This window comes from Electrona antarctica (assembly GCF_951216825.1).
Source record: "Electrona antarctica genome assembly, chromosome: 23".
In the NCBI taxonomy this organism is placed as follows: Eukaryota; Metazoa; Chordata; class Actinopteri; order Myctophiformes; family Myctophidae; genus Electrona; species Electrona antarctica.
Window position 1 is genome coordinate 33,118,968 of NC_136804.1, and position 15,331 is coordinate 33,134,298.

Below are 15,331 nucleotides of genomic sequence, written 5' to 3' on the forward strand. Positions count from 1 at the left end.
ATCCCTATATCCGACGGGATCAGATTTGGATTTTGTGTGTTAAGGGTTATTTGATTAAGCAAACTTAGTCGCTGTCAGGTTGGCATCCGCATCCGGTTGGCATCCGCATTATGTCCAAAACTGTTACTTGTCAGGATTTAAATTCTAAGATAGCAAACTCTACAAGCTCAAAATGCATTACATTGTGATGCAATTTGAGCTTGTAGATCTGCTATTTTTGCTACTTGTGATGCTGTGACTGGTTTTACACTCTTCACATTTTAAGTGATATGCTTTAAGTGTTATTGAGGGGCCAAGCCCAAAGGGCCTATGGTCCCTTATTGTATTTGTACTGTATGTTTTTTGTTTCTTCTCCTTCCGCCAAATAGTGCAGTTCTGGCTTCACCGTGCAGTCGGTTCTCGCAAAACTTTGCCAAACTATGCCAAACGGTGAAGACGCAAAGCCCACAACCATTGGCCAAAGGGTGGTGCTATAGCACTCAATTGAAAATGCTAACTTTGAACAGGCATAGCTCATAAACCGCCTGACGGTCAGCAATAACACTTCAATACACATATGAGTCTCCTCATGTCGAACAACTCTCGTATTCTGACTTTTGACCTCTGACCTTTAGATCACCCACTATTGTGTTATGAATAATTTCTTCTGTCGGCCCTCCAGGCCAAGTCGTAGTTTTTTACGAAATGCACAATACACATACTGTATGAGTCTCCTCACAAGGAACACATGTGGTATGGGGGACCTATGACCTGTGACCCTTCACCCTTTGATCGCCCACCATTTCGAATTATATGAAAAACAGTTCAAAGCTATATCTACTCCTGGGGATTTGTAATCAAAATGCACAAATTAAAGTTCGACACAAAACTTTGGACCAATATCTAACGAAATTGTTGGGCTTTTGTTTTTAAGTTTAAAAATGAAGGTTTTGTGAGCCAATGAAAATTGCAGTCTTCTTCACATGTTTATGAAACATTACACTGTAATGTTTGGCCATTTGGTTTCTTCTCTACCACACTGTAATGATTACAGTGTGGTAGAGAAGAAACCAAATGGCCAAATAGCTATAGCAATTGTTTAAAAATGAAAACTGCCAATTGGAGTAAGACAGATTTCAGTGCTCTTTTGCATGACCCTCTACCTCTACCATAATGTAACGTTTCATAAGCATTTTTTCACTTATGTACTTCCGATTTTTTGTCCGTATAGGTCCAAAGTTCACCTGCAGACATTTTCGTGCATTTTGATCAAAGATCCTGGGAGGAGATAGATTTCAACTGTTTCTTTTTTTTTGTATAATTTTTCCCCCATGATTTTGTAACTTATTTTTCACCCCTGTCAATTATCTAATGTGATCCTGGGCTCTACACACCCTCTGCCAGCCTAGTCCCCATATGGGGGACATGGGGAGAGCAACGGACTTGAACTCATGCTTCCTTCATGCCCAAGTTGCTCCTTTACACCTGACAGGGGGGAGTTTCTCTGGTTGGACGTAGCGCGTGGAAGGAACACGTTATTCCAACCAGTTCCTTTCCCCTCCATCGGGCGCCCCGGCTGGCCAGGGGGAGGCAGTTTAGAGACCAGGATTATTGCATGTTTTTTGTGAGGGTACCACCACCTACCCTAGGGGACATGGGGAGAACATGCAAACTCCACACAGAAAGGCCCTTTCGCCAACCCTGCCTCGGGTATGGGCACTGATGACGCGGAGGAGGAAACACGCCGCCAGCACCCACAGCGTTCCAAGCGGGAATCTCAAAACTGTTTTTCATACAATTCAAAATGGCGGGGTGATCTAAAGGTTAGAGGTCAAAAGTAAGAGCACGAAACTTGTTCGGCATGAGGAGACTCATTTCTGTATCGAAGTTTCATTGCCGACGGTCAAATTATAGCGTCACCATTTGGCGTGGCCCTCTAGTCTACCATGTTGCAGAGTTTCGCTGCAATACTGCTGGGTGGCCTAAAGTGGCACTGTTGAGCAGCCTAAAAGGGCCATTCACACTACTGCAGCCAGCCAGCCGTGTTGTTGAGCAGCCGGCACCGCTCAGTTCACACGGGTGGGATGTTTTTTGTATCGCTTGGCCCCGTCTTATGGCTGCATGTAGCTATATTGTGTACAAAAAGCTAACGCACACCAAAGTCCTTGTAGCGGTGCCGGCACACGGGAGAAAACTGTAACTGTAACTTAAGCCTTCATCAGGGATGAAGGCTTAACCGCCGAAACGTTGGATTCATTTTTGTCTTACCTGCTGTCCAAATAAAAGATTGGCACTCTGGCTATTGGCGTGTGCGGCCACCCTCTTGTTTTTTCAAGATTTCCTCTGCATGTAGCTACTGTATATATCATTTCGTTTTTGCTATTTAATGATGTTATGTTCCCCACGTTCTGTTTTGTTGAAAGATAGTCAGTCACTGTGTGATGAGCATACAAATAATTGCCAAACCGTAATAGTGCTTGTTGTGAACTACCTGACACCATGCAAGGATGTTGAGCAAATCATGTCTTAATTGCATTTATATAGCTTTTTTATCTGAATCACTTTACAATGCATTTCACACACACACGCACACGCACACGCACACGCATGCACGCACGCACCTGCTCATCAGGAGCAGTTTATAGGGGTGTCATGCTCAAGGACACTTCGACATATAGCCAGGAGGAGCCGGGGTTCAAACCTGGAACCTTCAGATTCCAAGACGGCCGCTCTACCTCCTCCTGAGCCACTGCCGCCCCTCAGCAGTATGCCAGCCTAGCACATGAGGTCCTCAACTTCTATTTATGAATATAAATCTTCTCAAATTGTCATCGAAAGCACTGTTCACCCCATGCTGTGACAATTAAGACTGTCCTCTGCTGTCAATTGCCGGGTCTCTAGCGCTTGTGGATGGTTATTAATATTATGACCACCCTCTGACAAACCTTCAATTGAATATGTGACAGCCTAGGTCTGCATTATTCATGAAAATCTTAACCCAGTGATTCTAAATTTTAATGATTAGATAGATAGAGATAGAGATAGAGATAGATAGATAGGTTTTATGAGGTCTAAGTGGTATAAGTGGTCAGATGGGTAGCCTGCCAAGGCTCTCCATTTTTTTTCAGATGGGCCCTGATCCAGAAAATAATATTGAGAACTACTGTCGTAACCGAAGATGCTTCATGCGACTGAATTGAAGGGAATTTCAGACTTGGCTTTAATCCAGTGTGAATGAGCTGGGGGGGAGAGAAAAACCCCACACAGAGCAAAGGGGGTAATTCGTCACAGTTTGGAGCTTGTGACTAAATAAAAAACTCCATTGGATCCATGGGAACGTGTGTTTACCAAACAGTGGGTCGGGACCCATGTTTGGGTCGCTGACCAATGTGTATGGGGTTGCAAGTGAATATCCCCCTTTTGAGTGCATGGAGCAACCATAGGGTGCAGCCCAGTGTTGTTTTCGTCGACTAAAACTAAGACGAAAAATGTTCGTCGACTACCTTTTTCCACTGATGAAAACTAAATGGAAACTAAATGAAAACTAAACTACGGTGACTAAGACTAAATATATTGACAATTTCGTCAACAAATAAAAATAAAAACTAGACTAAAATGTTAGGAAGTGACGTAATTTTACAATTTGTTGCATGCTGAAAATAGCCGATCTACAAGCTCACAACGCGTCGCAGTGCGACGCGTTGTGAGCTTGTAGATCGGCTATTTTCAGCAAATGTAAAGACAGTCATTACAACCGCATCAAGGTCCGCCAAAATACATTTTAGTCGACTAAATCAACTGTAGATTCAGTCGACTAAAATCTTATGATATTTAGTTGACTAAAACTAGACTAAAACATTCCAGGTGACTAAAATGTGACTGAAACTAAATGAAAACTACCGGTATTCAAAACTATTCGAGACCAAAACCAAAATTTGCTGCCAAAAACAACACTGATGCAGCCACTCCAATGCCCAGCAATGTGTGTCCCTATGTGTGGCTGACCGCAGGTCGCAATTCACCCTTTGTCAGACCTCTGATTGGTCCCTGACTGACTAACCAGCAGGCTCTTTCCGACTTGTTCCGCCCTGGTTCCGCCTTGTTTATGTTGAATTTGCTATAACATCATTTTTGGAAAAAAAACTATAAACAAACATGATATGCCCAGTCACCATGCTGCACCTGTGATGTTCATTTTTACTGACACCAAGTTTAAAATAAGAATTGAACGCACAGAATATCAATACAAAGCAACTGAAAAACATGTCATTTCAATGGCAGTGGATGGAGAGAAAGGATTTTTGTCCAACCACGAAACAGCAACCAATGGGTGCGAAGAGGGGCACAACCATGGGCGGGACTTGACAAAGGGTGAATTAACTATGAAATCATGCATTTCCCGTCAGTCAGTTGGTCACGCCCCATATATGGTCATGGCTTGTGACATCACGTGATGTCATCAATATTAAGCCCATATATTATGGAGATCCCTGATGTCATTAATGTTGGCCAGCATTTCACCTCAAACCTCAAACCCTTAGATCTCCATATATGGAGCTGACCTGTTCTGACTTTCCATATGTTGATCCATCCTTCCTCTTCGATGTATCCCTTTTGACTGTTGCCTGTCCATTTAAATTCTAGACGGACCTGCCCCAAAGTTATTAGTGCAGCCGCTCCTAGATTTCTCAACATGCCCAAAAAATCTCAAGACACTGCCACCCTTAGATCTCCATATATGGACCTGACCTGTTCTGACATTCCATATGTTGATCTGACCTCATCAAACCCTGTACACTCAAGACACGCTCCATATATAGCCCTATTAGCTGAGTGGTAAGTAAATACAATCAGCACTTGCACAGGAGACCCCCGTTCAAATCTGGGGTAGAACAGGAAAGATACACAGTACAGCTTTAAATGAGGTGAAAATATATGTGTGTGTGTGTGTGTGTGTGTGTGTGTGTGTGTGTGTGTGTGTGTGTGTGTGTGTGTGTGTGTGTGTGTGTGTGTGTGTCCTCCCTGAGGCTAACACACTATGTTAAACCTGTGGGAGACAGGGGCAGTGTTTTCATCCACTTAAATCTATTTATTGTCTGCCCTGTACACTGTGTATACAAACACACATTGCACGCGCACGCACACACACTTTTTTATTTTGAGAAAAAAAAAAAAGCACTCTCACTCACACTAAACACATTTGACACTGTGATGCACTTATGTTGCCAAAACGTCAACACTGGCAACAAAAGATCAACACAAATACAACACAGTCACATCTTTTACAAACAACAACTCAGAATCCCCCACACAGTGCCGAGTGCACAGCAGGGGTAGTTCAGGTGTGTGGAATGTCGATAGCTAGCATGGCTGCAAACAATCCGAGAGCAGCCAGGAGTTGGAGGAGAATTCAGAATTGATTTCTCAGTTTTTGTTTGAGTGTCAGCAGCAGGCCAGTGCATTCTGTCTATAGCAGCAGGCCAGTGCATTCTGTCTATGTGGTGATTTGGGACGATGTCAGATTTCCACGTGGTGTCATGTTTCCATCAAGCAGCGATTCATAAGTGTTTGTCTTCCAACATAGCTGCTATTTCCTCAAACTTGTAGAAGGGATGTATATACCAGGGTCCAGGGAACTAATTACAGCTCTTAGGATTGTCAATGTATGTGTCATATGTCTATGCATTGTGTATGTTGTTTGTTTTTGTGTATTGACGGCTGCTTGGTACAGAATAGATGTCTTTCTAACTTTACAGACTGACGATTTTTTTTTACAATTATGAAAAAGCTCTTCTCGATTATTTGATCAATCAAAAACGCAATGGATAGAATAATTAACCCTAGAACACAAACCTAAGTCGTCACACCATTACTAAACACGGGTATATTTTACCAGCGGCAGCGGTGGCCTAAGGGTTAGAGGAGCGCCCTTGTTGCCGAAAGGTTGCCGGTTCGATTCCCGGACAGGCAGGAAAAATCTGGGTGGGGAAGTGATTGTCATCACTCACCCAACACCGCTGAAGTGCCCTTGAGCAAGGCACTGAACCCCCAACTGCTCCCCCTGGAGCTGCTTAGTGGCCAACAGTATAAGACTGGTTGTACTGGTCAGCTCCCAGGTTTTAATGTGTCTGTCTGTGTGTTTCTATGTGCAGGGCGTTGCTGAAAATGAGCACCTTCCAGCTACTTCCCTGGGTAAATAAAGAATTAAAAAAATATATACTGTATATATATATTTTACCGATTGTAAAATATTAAAAAGATATATATATATGCGCCTTTAGGAGGGCCATTATAATCCACCACCACTGGGAGTCTGGTGCAACGCACAGGTCCTGGTGAGACGTAGGAGGGGCCCGGACAGGAGTCAACCCACGCGCCAGATTGCTGATCCTCCCAGTCCCGGTAGAGTAGTTCGGGAGCAACGGATTGTGTGGCCATGTCTTGCCCCTAATGGGACTGATCGAGGGTAGCTATTGGGACGGGACTTGATCACCCCGGCTGGGTCACCTGAGTGAGGGGTATGATGTTGGAAGACCCGAAACCCTGATGACCTTGGGATACGTCCCAGGTGCATCCATGCAATGCATTTTTTTGTTATAGTTATTCTGACTCATAGGAATAGACTACGTGACAACCAGGTATAGTCTGGTGACGCCCGGAGGGCAGCCGGAATGTAGACGGCCCCCGGGTGGGCACTGCAGTAAGGGTTAGTGCCCAGCCTGCATCCTCCGTGAGGAGGAAGCCCAAAAACCCTCGGTGAGGTCTTTAGGAGGGCCATTATAATCCACCACTCCTGGACCTGTGCGTTGCACCAGATTCTCAGCACCAGGCACTTCATTAGTGCCCCTGGTGCTGGGAGTCTGGTGCGTGGGAGTCTGGTGCAACGCACAGGTCCTGGGCCTGGTGAGAGCAGGAGTGGATCTCAGTGAACCACAGTGAAATTTGTTCTCCGCATTTGACCCATCTCTTGGAGCGGTGAGCTACAGCCGTGCCGCACTCGGGAATCATTTGATTAGTTGATTTCATGAAATGGCCTAAATGTATACAGAGCTGAAGTGGTTAATACATGTTAAGTAAAAAGTACAATGTTTGCCTCTGAGATTTAATGGCGTAGAAATAAAAGTAGGTCTACTAACACTCCAGTGAAGTAAGAAAAATACATAAAAATTGTACTTCTAAGTACAGTACTTGAGTAAATGTACTTCGTTACCCCACTGCGGTTATGTAAGTGCGGAGCTTGTTTTTTTCACCCCTCCGTTTCCTGTGGTATGAACCCACACAAAGACCTGATGCTGAGGCTGTCATTGGCTGTGATTTAGCACTGGCACAAAATGTTTTGACTGCACTGTAAAGTGCTTTTCATTTATTGCAGGGGTCTTAAACGTTTTTCAGGGAAGGACCCCTTAGCAGAGAGAGAGAGAGAGAGAGAGATGGAGCAGAGACGCCCCCCAGTACATATCCTTTGAGACACACATTTGGGCAGTTTGGGGCTTGGCCATCGCCATCCTCTATGAAATGACTTGTTTTGGTGCCATCCCTTTTGGACTAAAAGTGGTTGCACACTGGACGCGTTTTTCAGAAAACCGACGGAAAAACGCCGCTAAATGGTAAATGGTGCATTTATATAGCGCCTTTATCCAAGGCGCTTTACATAGATTGTGCATTACATTCACCCATTCATACACCGATTGCGGCGGAAGCCATGCAAGGTACCAACCAGCACATCAGGAGCAATTTGGGGTTCAGTGTCTTGCCCAAGGACACTTCGACATGTAGACAGGAGGAGCCGGGATTCAAACCGCCGACCCATGGATTATTGGACGACCTGCTCTACCTCCTGAGCCACAGTCGCCGCTAAAAATCCGAAATGGCGTCCAGTGTGCAGGGACCTTTAGCGTTTGATTATACTATGTTGCTGTTTTTACTTTTTACATTTATGTCTAATAAACGAATCAATCAATCAATAAATCAATCATTCCTTCTTTACCATTGAAATTGCATTACATAACGTACACATGTTACATTTTATGTTATTATCTTCCCCCCGTCATAGCGCAACATATGGTTACATAAGTATTGTAGTGCAGGTAATTGCAACAACCACCGATTTTGTGGTTTCTATACTGTCTCCCCCTGGTCAGCCTGATGGAGGGAACCATAGGAACTGGTTGGAAAAACGTGTTCCTTCCACGTGCCACGTCCTACCGGGGAAACTCCCCCCTGTCAGGTCATAAGAACTACTCTCTCCTCATGCATTAAAGGAAGTGTGAGCTCAGTTCAGGGCTCTCCCAGGTTGGCAGAGGGATCACAGCTTAGGCAATTGGCACCGGGTGCAAAATGGATTACAAAATTGTGGTATAAAACTGTAGAGTTTTTATGAGCTTGTAGATCTGCTATTTTTCAATAGCTAAAGTATAACATAATGCTTAAAACACCAACAGGGGTTCTCGCTCAGAATGGGTTAACTCATTTTGCTCCCCCTCAAACACCCTGGGGACCCCGGTTTGAGAACCCATGTTCCATTCTATACTAATATTAGTTTTGCTCCCTTCCCACTCACTGGCATCTGTGTGGATATACCTTAAAGGAAAACGACCCGATAGGCCAGCACGCCTTGCTATTCATCGCGTACACAGACACATGCACGCACGCACGCACGCACGCACGCACACAGACACATACGCACGCACGCACACGGCCGCGCGCCAGGCTGAGAGCTAATTTAACTGGGTTTAGGCCAACATGATAAATGTAGCGTTCAAAGGCATTTGACTGACGGGGGCTGAGGCTTCCCTATCCAGCCTTAACCATGCAGTTTGGCTGAAACAGCAACTTTCGGCGGCTAATTAACCTTGTTAAAGAAATATCTCTGCCTGCTTCAGGAGAGAAATAAACTCCATGAAACCACAGGGTGTTTTAAGCTGATACACAGCACGCACACACACGCACACTCTAATTGAATGGACACCTTCTGTCACAAACCACAAGCCAAGGATGCGATGCAGAGTCCTCAGTGTAGTCATGTACTCAGAGCTGAATTTGAACAGCCACATTAAAACATCTACAGAGCCAGCCTGCTGTTAATACCTTAGTTTTTTTGCCTTTAGTTTTTTTTTTTTTTTTTGGGAATGTGTGTCCTTTGCTTAATATTTCATGTAAAGCACATTGAATTGCCTTGCTGTTGAAATGTGCTGCACATAAACTCGCCTTCCCCATACCAGAGATGGCACGTAGCAGCTGGGTGCGTAGCGTCCCAGTAATACCGACTTTACTAACAGTGGGGCACCGGCCGGTTGCCTTAACACTTTGATTGCTGGAAGATCTCAACAGGCCTATTTGGATGTTGCTGCCATTTAACATTGCACAAAGGCCTTGTTCGGGGGCCCACAGTAAAATGTTCTCTTATAGCGAGAATCACACGCCTACATCAAAAGAAAGCTGAACTTGTCCACTTCAATTAAAAAAATACATTTTGATTTTACCATGTTCCATTCTGGAGATATTGACCTTTTTGCAACACCTGCATTTGCCTGGAAGTGGTTATCTTGAACAGCGAGCAGAGTTATGGATGGTTTAAAGTCAGAGACATTGACAGGCAGATATAAAATTGAACCCAATAAATATCCTATACATCCTATACACCGAATGAAAGCCCTGAATGTGTACTTTTACGAGGAAAACAGTAAACATTGATCCCATCTACAGTTAGACAGTAATTGGTTATTGAATGCAGCTTGTGCCCACCAGATAACTTCAGAGAAGACATGGACGTGAACTCCTCAATATTCACAAAATAAGGCCTATAGCGACATATAAATACTATATACCGTATGAAACAGAAGACTCTCTGCTTTCATAAGGAAAAAAATTGTACTGTAATAATAAAAAAATCACACCCCTGTGAAGTGAGCAGTGCAACTCTACTTCTCTACTTATTCACTACAGCTCGCTATATACGGACTGAGGCAGAAAGTCATGTAAACCTTTTATTTACAGTTTGGTCTGTAAACTTCTACTGTAATAATAAAAATCACACCCCTGTGAAGTGAGCGTTGCAACTGTTCTGTACTTATTCACTACAGCTCGCTATATACGGACTGAGACAGAAAGTCATGTAAACCTTTTATTTACAGTTTGGTCTGTAAACTTCTACTGTAATAATAAAAATCACACCCCTGTGAAGTGAGCGGTGCAACTGTTCTTTATAGTTGCGCGGTGCAACTGTAGAGAACAGTTGCACCGCTCACTTCACAGGGGTGTGATTTTTATTATTACAGTAGAAGTTTACAGACCAAACTGTAAATAAAAGGTTTACATGACTTTCTGTCTCAGTCCGTATATAGCGAGCTGTAGTGAATAAGTACAGAACAGTTGCAACGCTCACTTCACAGGGGTGTGATTTTTATTATTACAGTAGAAGTTTACAGACCAAACTGTAAATAAAAGGTTTACATGACTTTCTGCCTCAGTCCGTATATAGCGAGCTGTAGTGAATAAGTAGAGAAGTAGAGTTGCACTGCTCACTTCACAGGGGTGTGATTTTTTTTATTATTACAGTACAATTTTTTTCCTTATGAAAGCAGAGAGTCTTCTGTTTCATACGGTATATAGTATTTATATGTCGCTATAGGCCTTATTTTGTGAATATTGAGTTCGGGTCCATGTCTTCTCTGCAGTTATATCTGGTGGGCGCAATGTGCATCCACCCAGTATATGACAAACTGTACATGGGATCAATGTTTACTCTTTTCCTCGTAAAAGTACACATTCAGGGCTTTCATTCGATGTATAGGATGTATAGCATATTTATTGTGTTTATTGTTATATCTGCCTGTCAATGTCTGACTATAAACCTTCATAACTATGCTTTCTTTTTGATGATGATTGCCGCCTCGCCTAATCTATCTCACTGCTTTCATTGTTTTGATCGCAGTAACATTGGGGGGGGGTCATGGGCACATTGGGCAGCAAAAGTCTTGATCCGTACGGCTATAAAAAGTCCCATTCCACCGTTCGGTTCAGAACTATAGTATAACACGGTGAGACGCGTTGTCATCAGCTGATTTTGTTTTTCAAGCTAGTGTAGGGGAACATGCCTGGGCATGCTAGCCTGGCACGGCCAGACTCATAGCGAGGGTTCACTGATGTTTCCTCCGGGGAAGAATCTTCAGTGAATCCCCGCTATGAGGCTGGCCAAGCCAGGCTATGGGCATGCAGCTTGGGGGCGATGGAGGGGAAAAAAAGCGTCACCCGGCTGTGATGTCGACGAGAAGGAAAAAATGACTTCCACAGATGACAACACCACGGTTTAGGTCGCGGAAAAGTTCGTTATACATTACACCCGGGTCGATTACGTCCCCGACGCGTTCATTGCGGTCTTATCACTACAATTATAATGAATAAAAAAGCGTTACAATCACACGTCTGAGCGATCTCCGATTATGACGGCTCTGCATGGCGATACGTGATCCACCAACGGTAGACCTCTCCTCCTGCGGGAGAAACAGGAGGGGAGGGGGGAATCGAGTATAAAAGCCAATAGGTGGAGGAAAGCCTGGTGAGGCGAGGTTAGGTGAAATTTGATTCTTTTCATACACGGGCTACATCGGCATGGGCGCAGCCATTCTACACTGGTTTATACACGTAAAGCGGTCCGCCCTCCTGTTTTCAGGAGGGGAGGGGTTTTTTTTTTTTTGGTTTTTTTTTCTGATCACGTGAGCGGGACTAAGCAGCAATGATAGGGCGATGGTTCTTCATTGTCCGGGTGGGTAAAAAGATGAATGAAAGTATGCTATAAAAAAGTGATTGAAACGTATTGATACGTGATCCGCACCCGACGTTTGATTAATTGATAACGTATTGATACGCGATCCGCGTTGGGAGTGTTAATAGTGGGAGATTTATAGATTTTGGGGCATAAATACTATATTAGAAGCTTTTTTTTTATCAAGAATTGATCAATGTCACCATGGTCCACATACTGTACACTGTACAACAACAAAAAAGTTTATTTTTATTTTATTTTTTTCAAAAGGGCATATTGCACATTGCAAGGGCAGGTGGTGCTCTAGCACCCCTAGTGTCTATCTGTGCACGCTGTCTCCTGTGTTGTTGAGCAAAACACCAAACTCCTATGCAGGTTGGTGCCTTACCGTGACTCGTGAGCTTGTATATATATCTGCTATTTTTGGTAAATGTTCCCCCACAATAAGGATGCTGCGGTGAAAGTGGTATTTTAAGAGACACATAATACTATTAATCACAATCATTTTACCCATAGACATTATATACGTAGACGCCCTTTCCGGCTCTGAGGCGCGTGTCACCATTGAAGGCACAATTTTCCCGACATTCCTTGCAAAGCATTAGCGGAAGCAAAGCGGAAGCTTGTCAAGCTTCCTCGTGCGTAACATAAGTCCCGGAAAAGACGCGCTGTGATTGGCCAGTAGTCACTTGAGTGACAGCGAGAGACATGGAGGCGTCACATGAGTGACGTCACTTGGGCAGCGACGCAGTCGCCTTCAGCAAAGCTGCGGAGAACTGTTGCTTTGTGTTCACTCTTTAATGTTTTCTGTTAGTAATCTAATCCCCCCTGGCTCTGATGTTGTATTGTTAATAACTTTGTTGTTTGTGTTTGTTTGTTTGTCTTGTTTTGTATTGTAATGTATATTGTCATGACTGTTATAAAGGGAAAAAAAGCCTTCAGCACTGCACTTCCGCCTTCATTGGGATACACGTCGCTCCAATGAACTGCAGTGGCAAATGAGGCATCTATTTCTTATAATATCTATGATTTTACCCACCACAATGTTTCCCTCTCCCCCCCTGATCTGTTGATGGCTTTTTATGTTTAAATGTATTATTCTACTCCTTTATATAGGTTTCCTATTTGAAAGGGTACTTTAAACCCATGCCCTAAATATTTTGAGTAATTTGCCCGAAAGTGACAGCAAAATTCTGAAAGATTGCTGCCATTTGTTTCAAAAGCTTTATACCAGTTACCCATGAAACTTTCTAACAGCAAATGAAAGATTAAATGGTTTTGTAAAACAGTTTATCCATGTTGTAATGTGACATAGCTCCGTTTACACAATGTTGTACCCCCTCCGACTGTACTTCCCCCATTTAGTTTTCTAAAATTGTTATCGTTATTATGCTTTTGGCACATTGCTTTGGCAATGTAAGCCTGTGTTTTCTCATGCCAACACAGCTCATTTGAATCGAATTGTCTCCATTTCAGCTTTCCTACTCTCTCATACGTTGTCTCCTTCTCGGATGTCCTGTCTTTCTCTCCTACACACCTACTTCTCAGCTGTCCTACTGTCTGTCACTCCTACACTGTCTCCCTCTCAGCTTTCCTAAAGTTCTTTCTCCTACACTGTCTCCCTCTCAGCTTTCCTACTGTCTGTCTCTCCTACACTGTCTCCCTCTCAACTTTCCTACTGTCTGTCGCTCCTACACTGTCTCCCTCTCAACTTGCCTACTGTCTGTCTCTCCTACACTGTCTCCCTCTCAGCTTTCCTACTGTCTGTCGCTCCTACACTGTCTCCCTCTCAACTTGCCTACTGTCTGTCTCTCCTACACTGTCTCCCTCTCAACTTTCCTACTGTCTGTCTCTCCTACACTGTCGTCTTCTTCTCAGCTTTCCTATTGTTTGTCTCTCCTACGCTGTCTCCTGTGTCGTCGAGCAAAACACCAAACTCCTATGCAGGTTGGTGCCTTGCCGTGACTCGTGAGCTTGTATATATCTGCTATTTTTGGTAAATGTTCCCCCACAATAAGGATGCTGCAAAAATAAAATAAAAATGTGATGGCATCGTGACTACGAGCTGTGCGGCCTCTCTCCTTCCTCCACCACAATCGTGACAAAAATGTAAAAAGAACCACCACTCATCCGCTGAAAAAAACTTAAGTGAGGTGCTGGAGCCACAAAAGGAACATGAGAAAAATAAAGGGAAGCTCCGCACACTCAGATCTGCGCACAAACAATGTATTTACCAATGTGCCCGCCGGCACCACAATCAATGTATTTACCAATGTGCCCGCCGGCACCACAATCAATGTATTTACCAATGTGCCCGCCGGCACCACAATCGTGAAATACAGACGTATGGAGATGGGATCCAGTGGCGTAAAGTAAATTTTTTGGTATTATTTACTTTTGTAGTATTTCCAAGTTATATGTTTACTTCAACTTCACATTTAGATTATTATTACAAAACATATACATTAACCACTTTAGCCCGATATATAGGCTACATTTCAACCATTTGAAAATAGCCAATCTGAGCTTGTAGATCTGCTATCTTCTGTTAGTAACAGGATCGAGTAACATTGCAGTATTAATACTCTTACTTAAGTAAAAACAATAATTAAGTACTCCCCCCCCCCCCCCCCCCACCACAGATAAGAGACGGAATCTCTCCCTCACCTCCAGCCTGTAGGCGTGCAGCACGATGTACTTGGTGGCGTTGACACAGTCCAGCTGGATGCTGACCTCTCCGGAGAAGGTGAAGTTGTCCATGTAGACGCCCAGCCTCAGGTCGTAGTGTCTGGGCTTCACGGTGCCCGGCAGCCTGGACGAGGACCTCCACGCCTCGTCTCCTCCTCGCTCTCCTCCTCCTTTGTCTCCTCCTCTCTCCCCGATCCTCTCCTCACGACTCCCGTTGGACCTCCCGCTAATAATAGGGCAGTTGTGGGAAGAAAGTGTTTTACTTACTGTAGGTGAAAGTGTAGTGATGCCGCAATGTTGAAATAAATACTCTGTTACGAGTAAAAGTCCGGAATTAAAAATGTGCTTGAGAAAAAGGTATTGGTGTCAAAATATACTATACAAAAGTAAAAGTGCTCAGTATGCAGAATGTCCCGTTTCAGAAGTTTTCAAAAGCCTACAATGTATTGGAATCTTTTGAAAATAGCCGATGTTCAAGCTCACAATGCGTCGCACCGCAACGCTATTTTCAAATGGCCAAAATGTACAGTATATATGGCAGAAGTGTTAATGTATGTTTTGTAATAATAATCAAAATCTACAAAGTAACTAAAGTGTTCAAATAATTAGTGGAGTAAAAAAGTAAAGTATTTCCCTCTGAGATGTAGTGTAGTAAGTAAAAATACTCCAGTAAAGGAAAATTACCTCAAAGTATACTTAAGTACGTACTTTGCACCACTGCTAATAGGGCAAAAGAATTGTCGACTTGAATACAAAGTCATCGGATTTTCATGTGGCGAGAGTATAGCCCAGGGGTGCCCACACTTTTTGACTTGAGAGCTACTTTCAAAATGACCAGCTCGGCAAGATCTACCCACCAAATCAATTATTATACCATTGCTGAAAATAGTTTAAATGTGT

At 43.6% G+C, this 15,331-nt stretch overlaps 1 protein-coding gene across 1 annotated transcript in view; it reads right to left on the bottom strand.

Annotated features, from left to right (window-relative positions):
• Positions 1-15,331, bottom strand: part of LOC306916762 (thyrotropin-releasing hormone-degrading ectoenzyme-like) — a gene marked incomplete at its 3' end in the record, with an annotated part of 40,932 nt that overhangs the window by 16,259 nt on the left and 9,342 nt on the right. Inside the window, exon 3 of the mRNA XM_079494776.1 lies at positions 14,411-14,657. Coding sequence (XP_079350902.1) covers positions 14,411-14,657 — 247 coding nt within the window. The remainder of the gene's footprint in view (positions 1-14,410; positions 14,658-15,331) is intronic.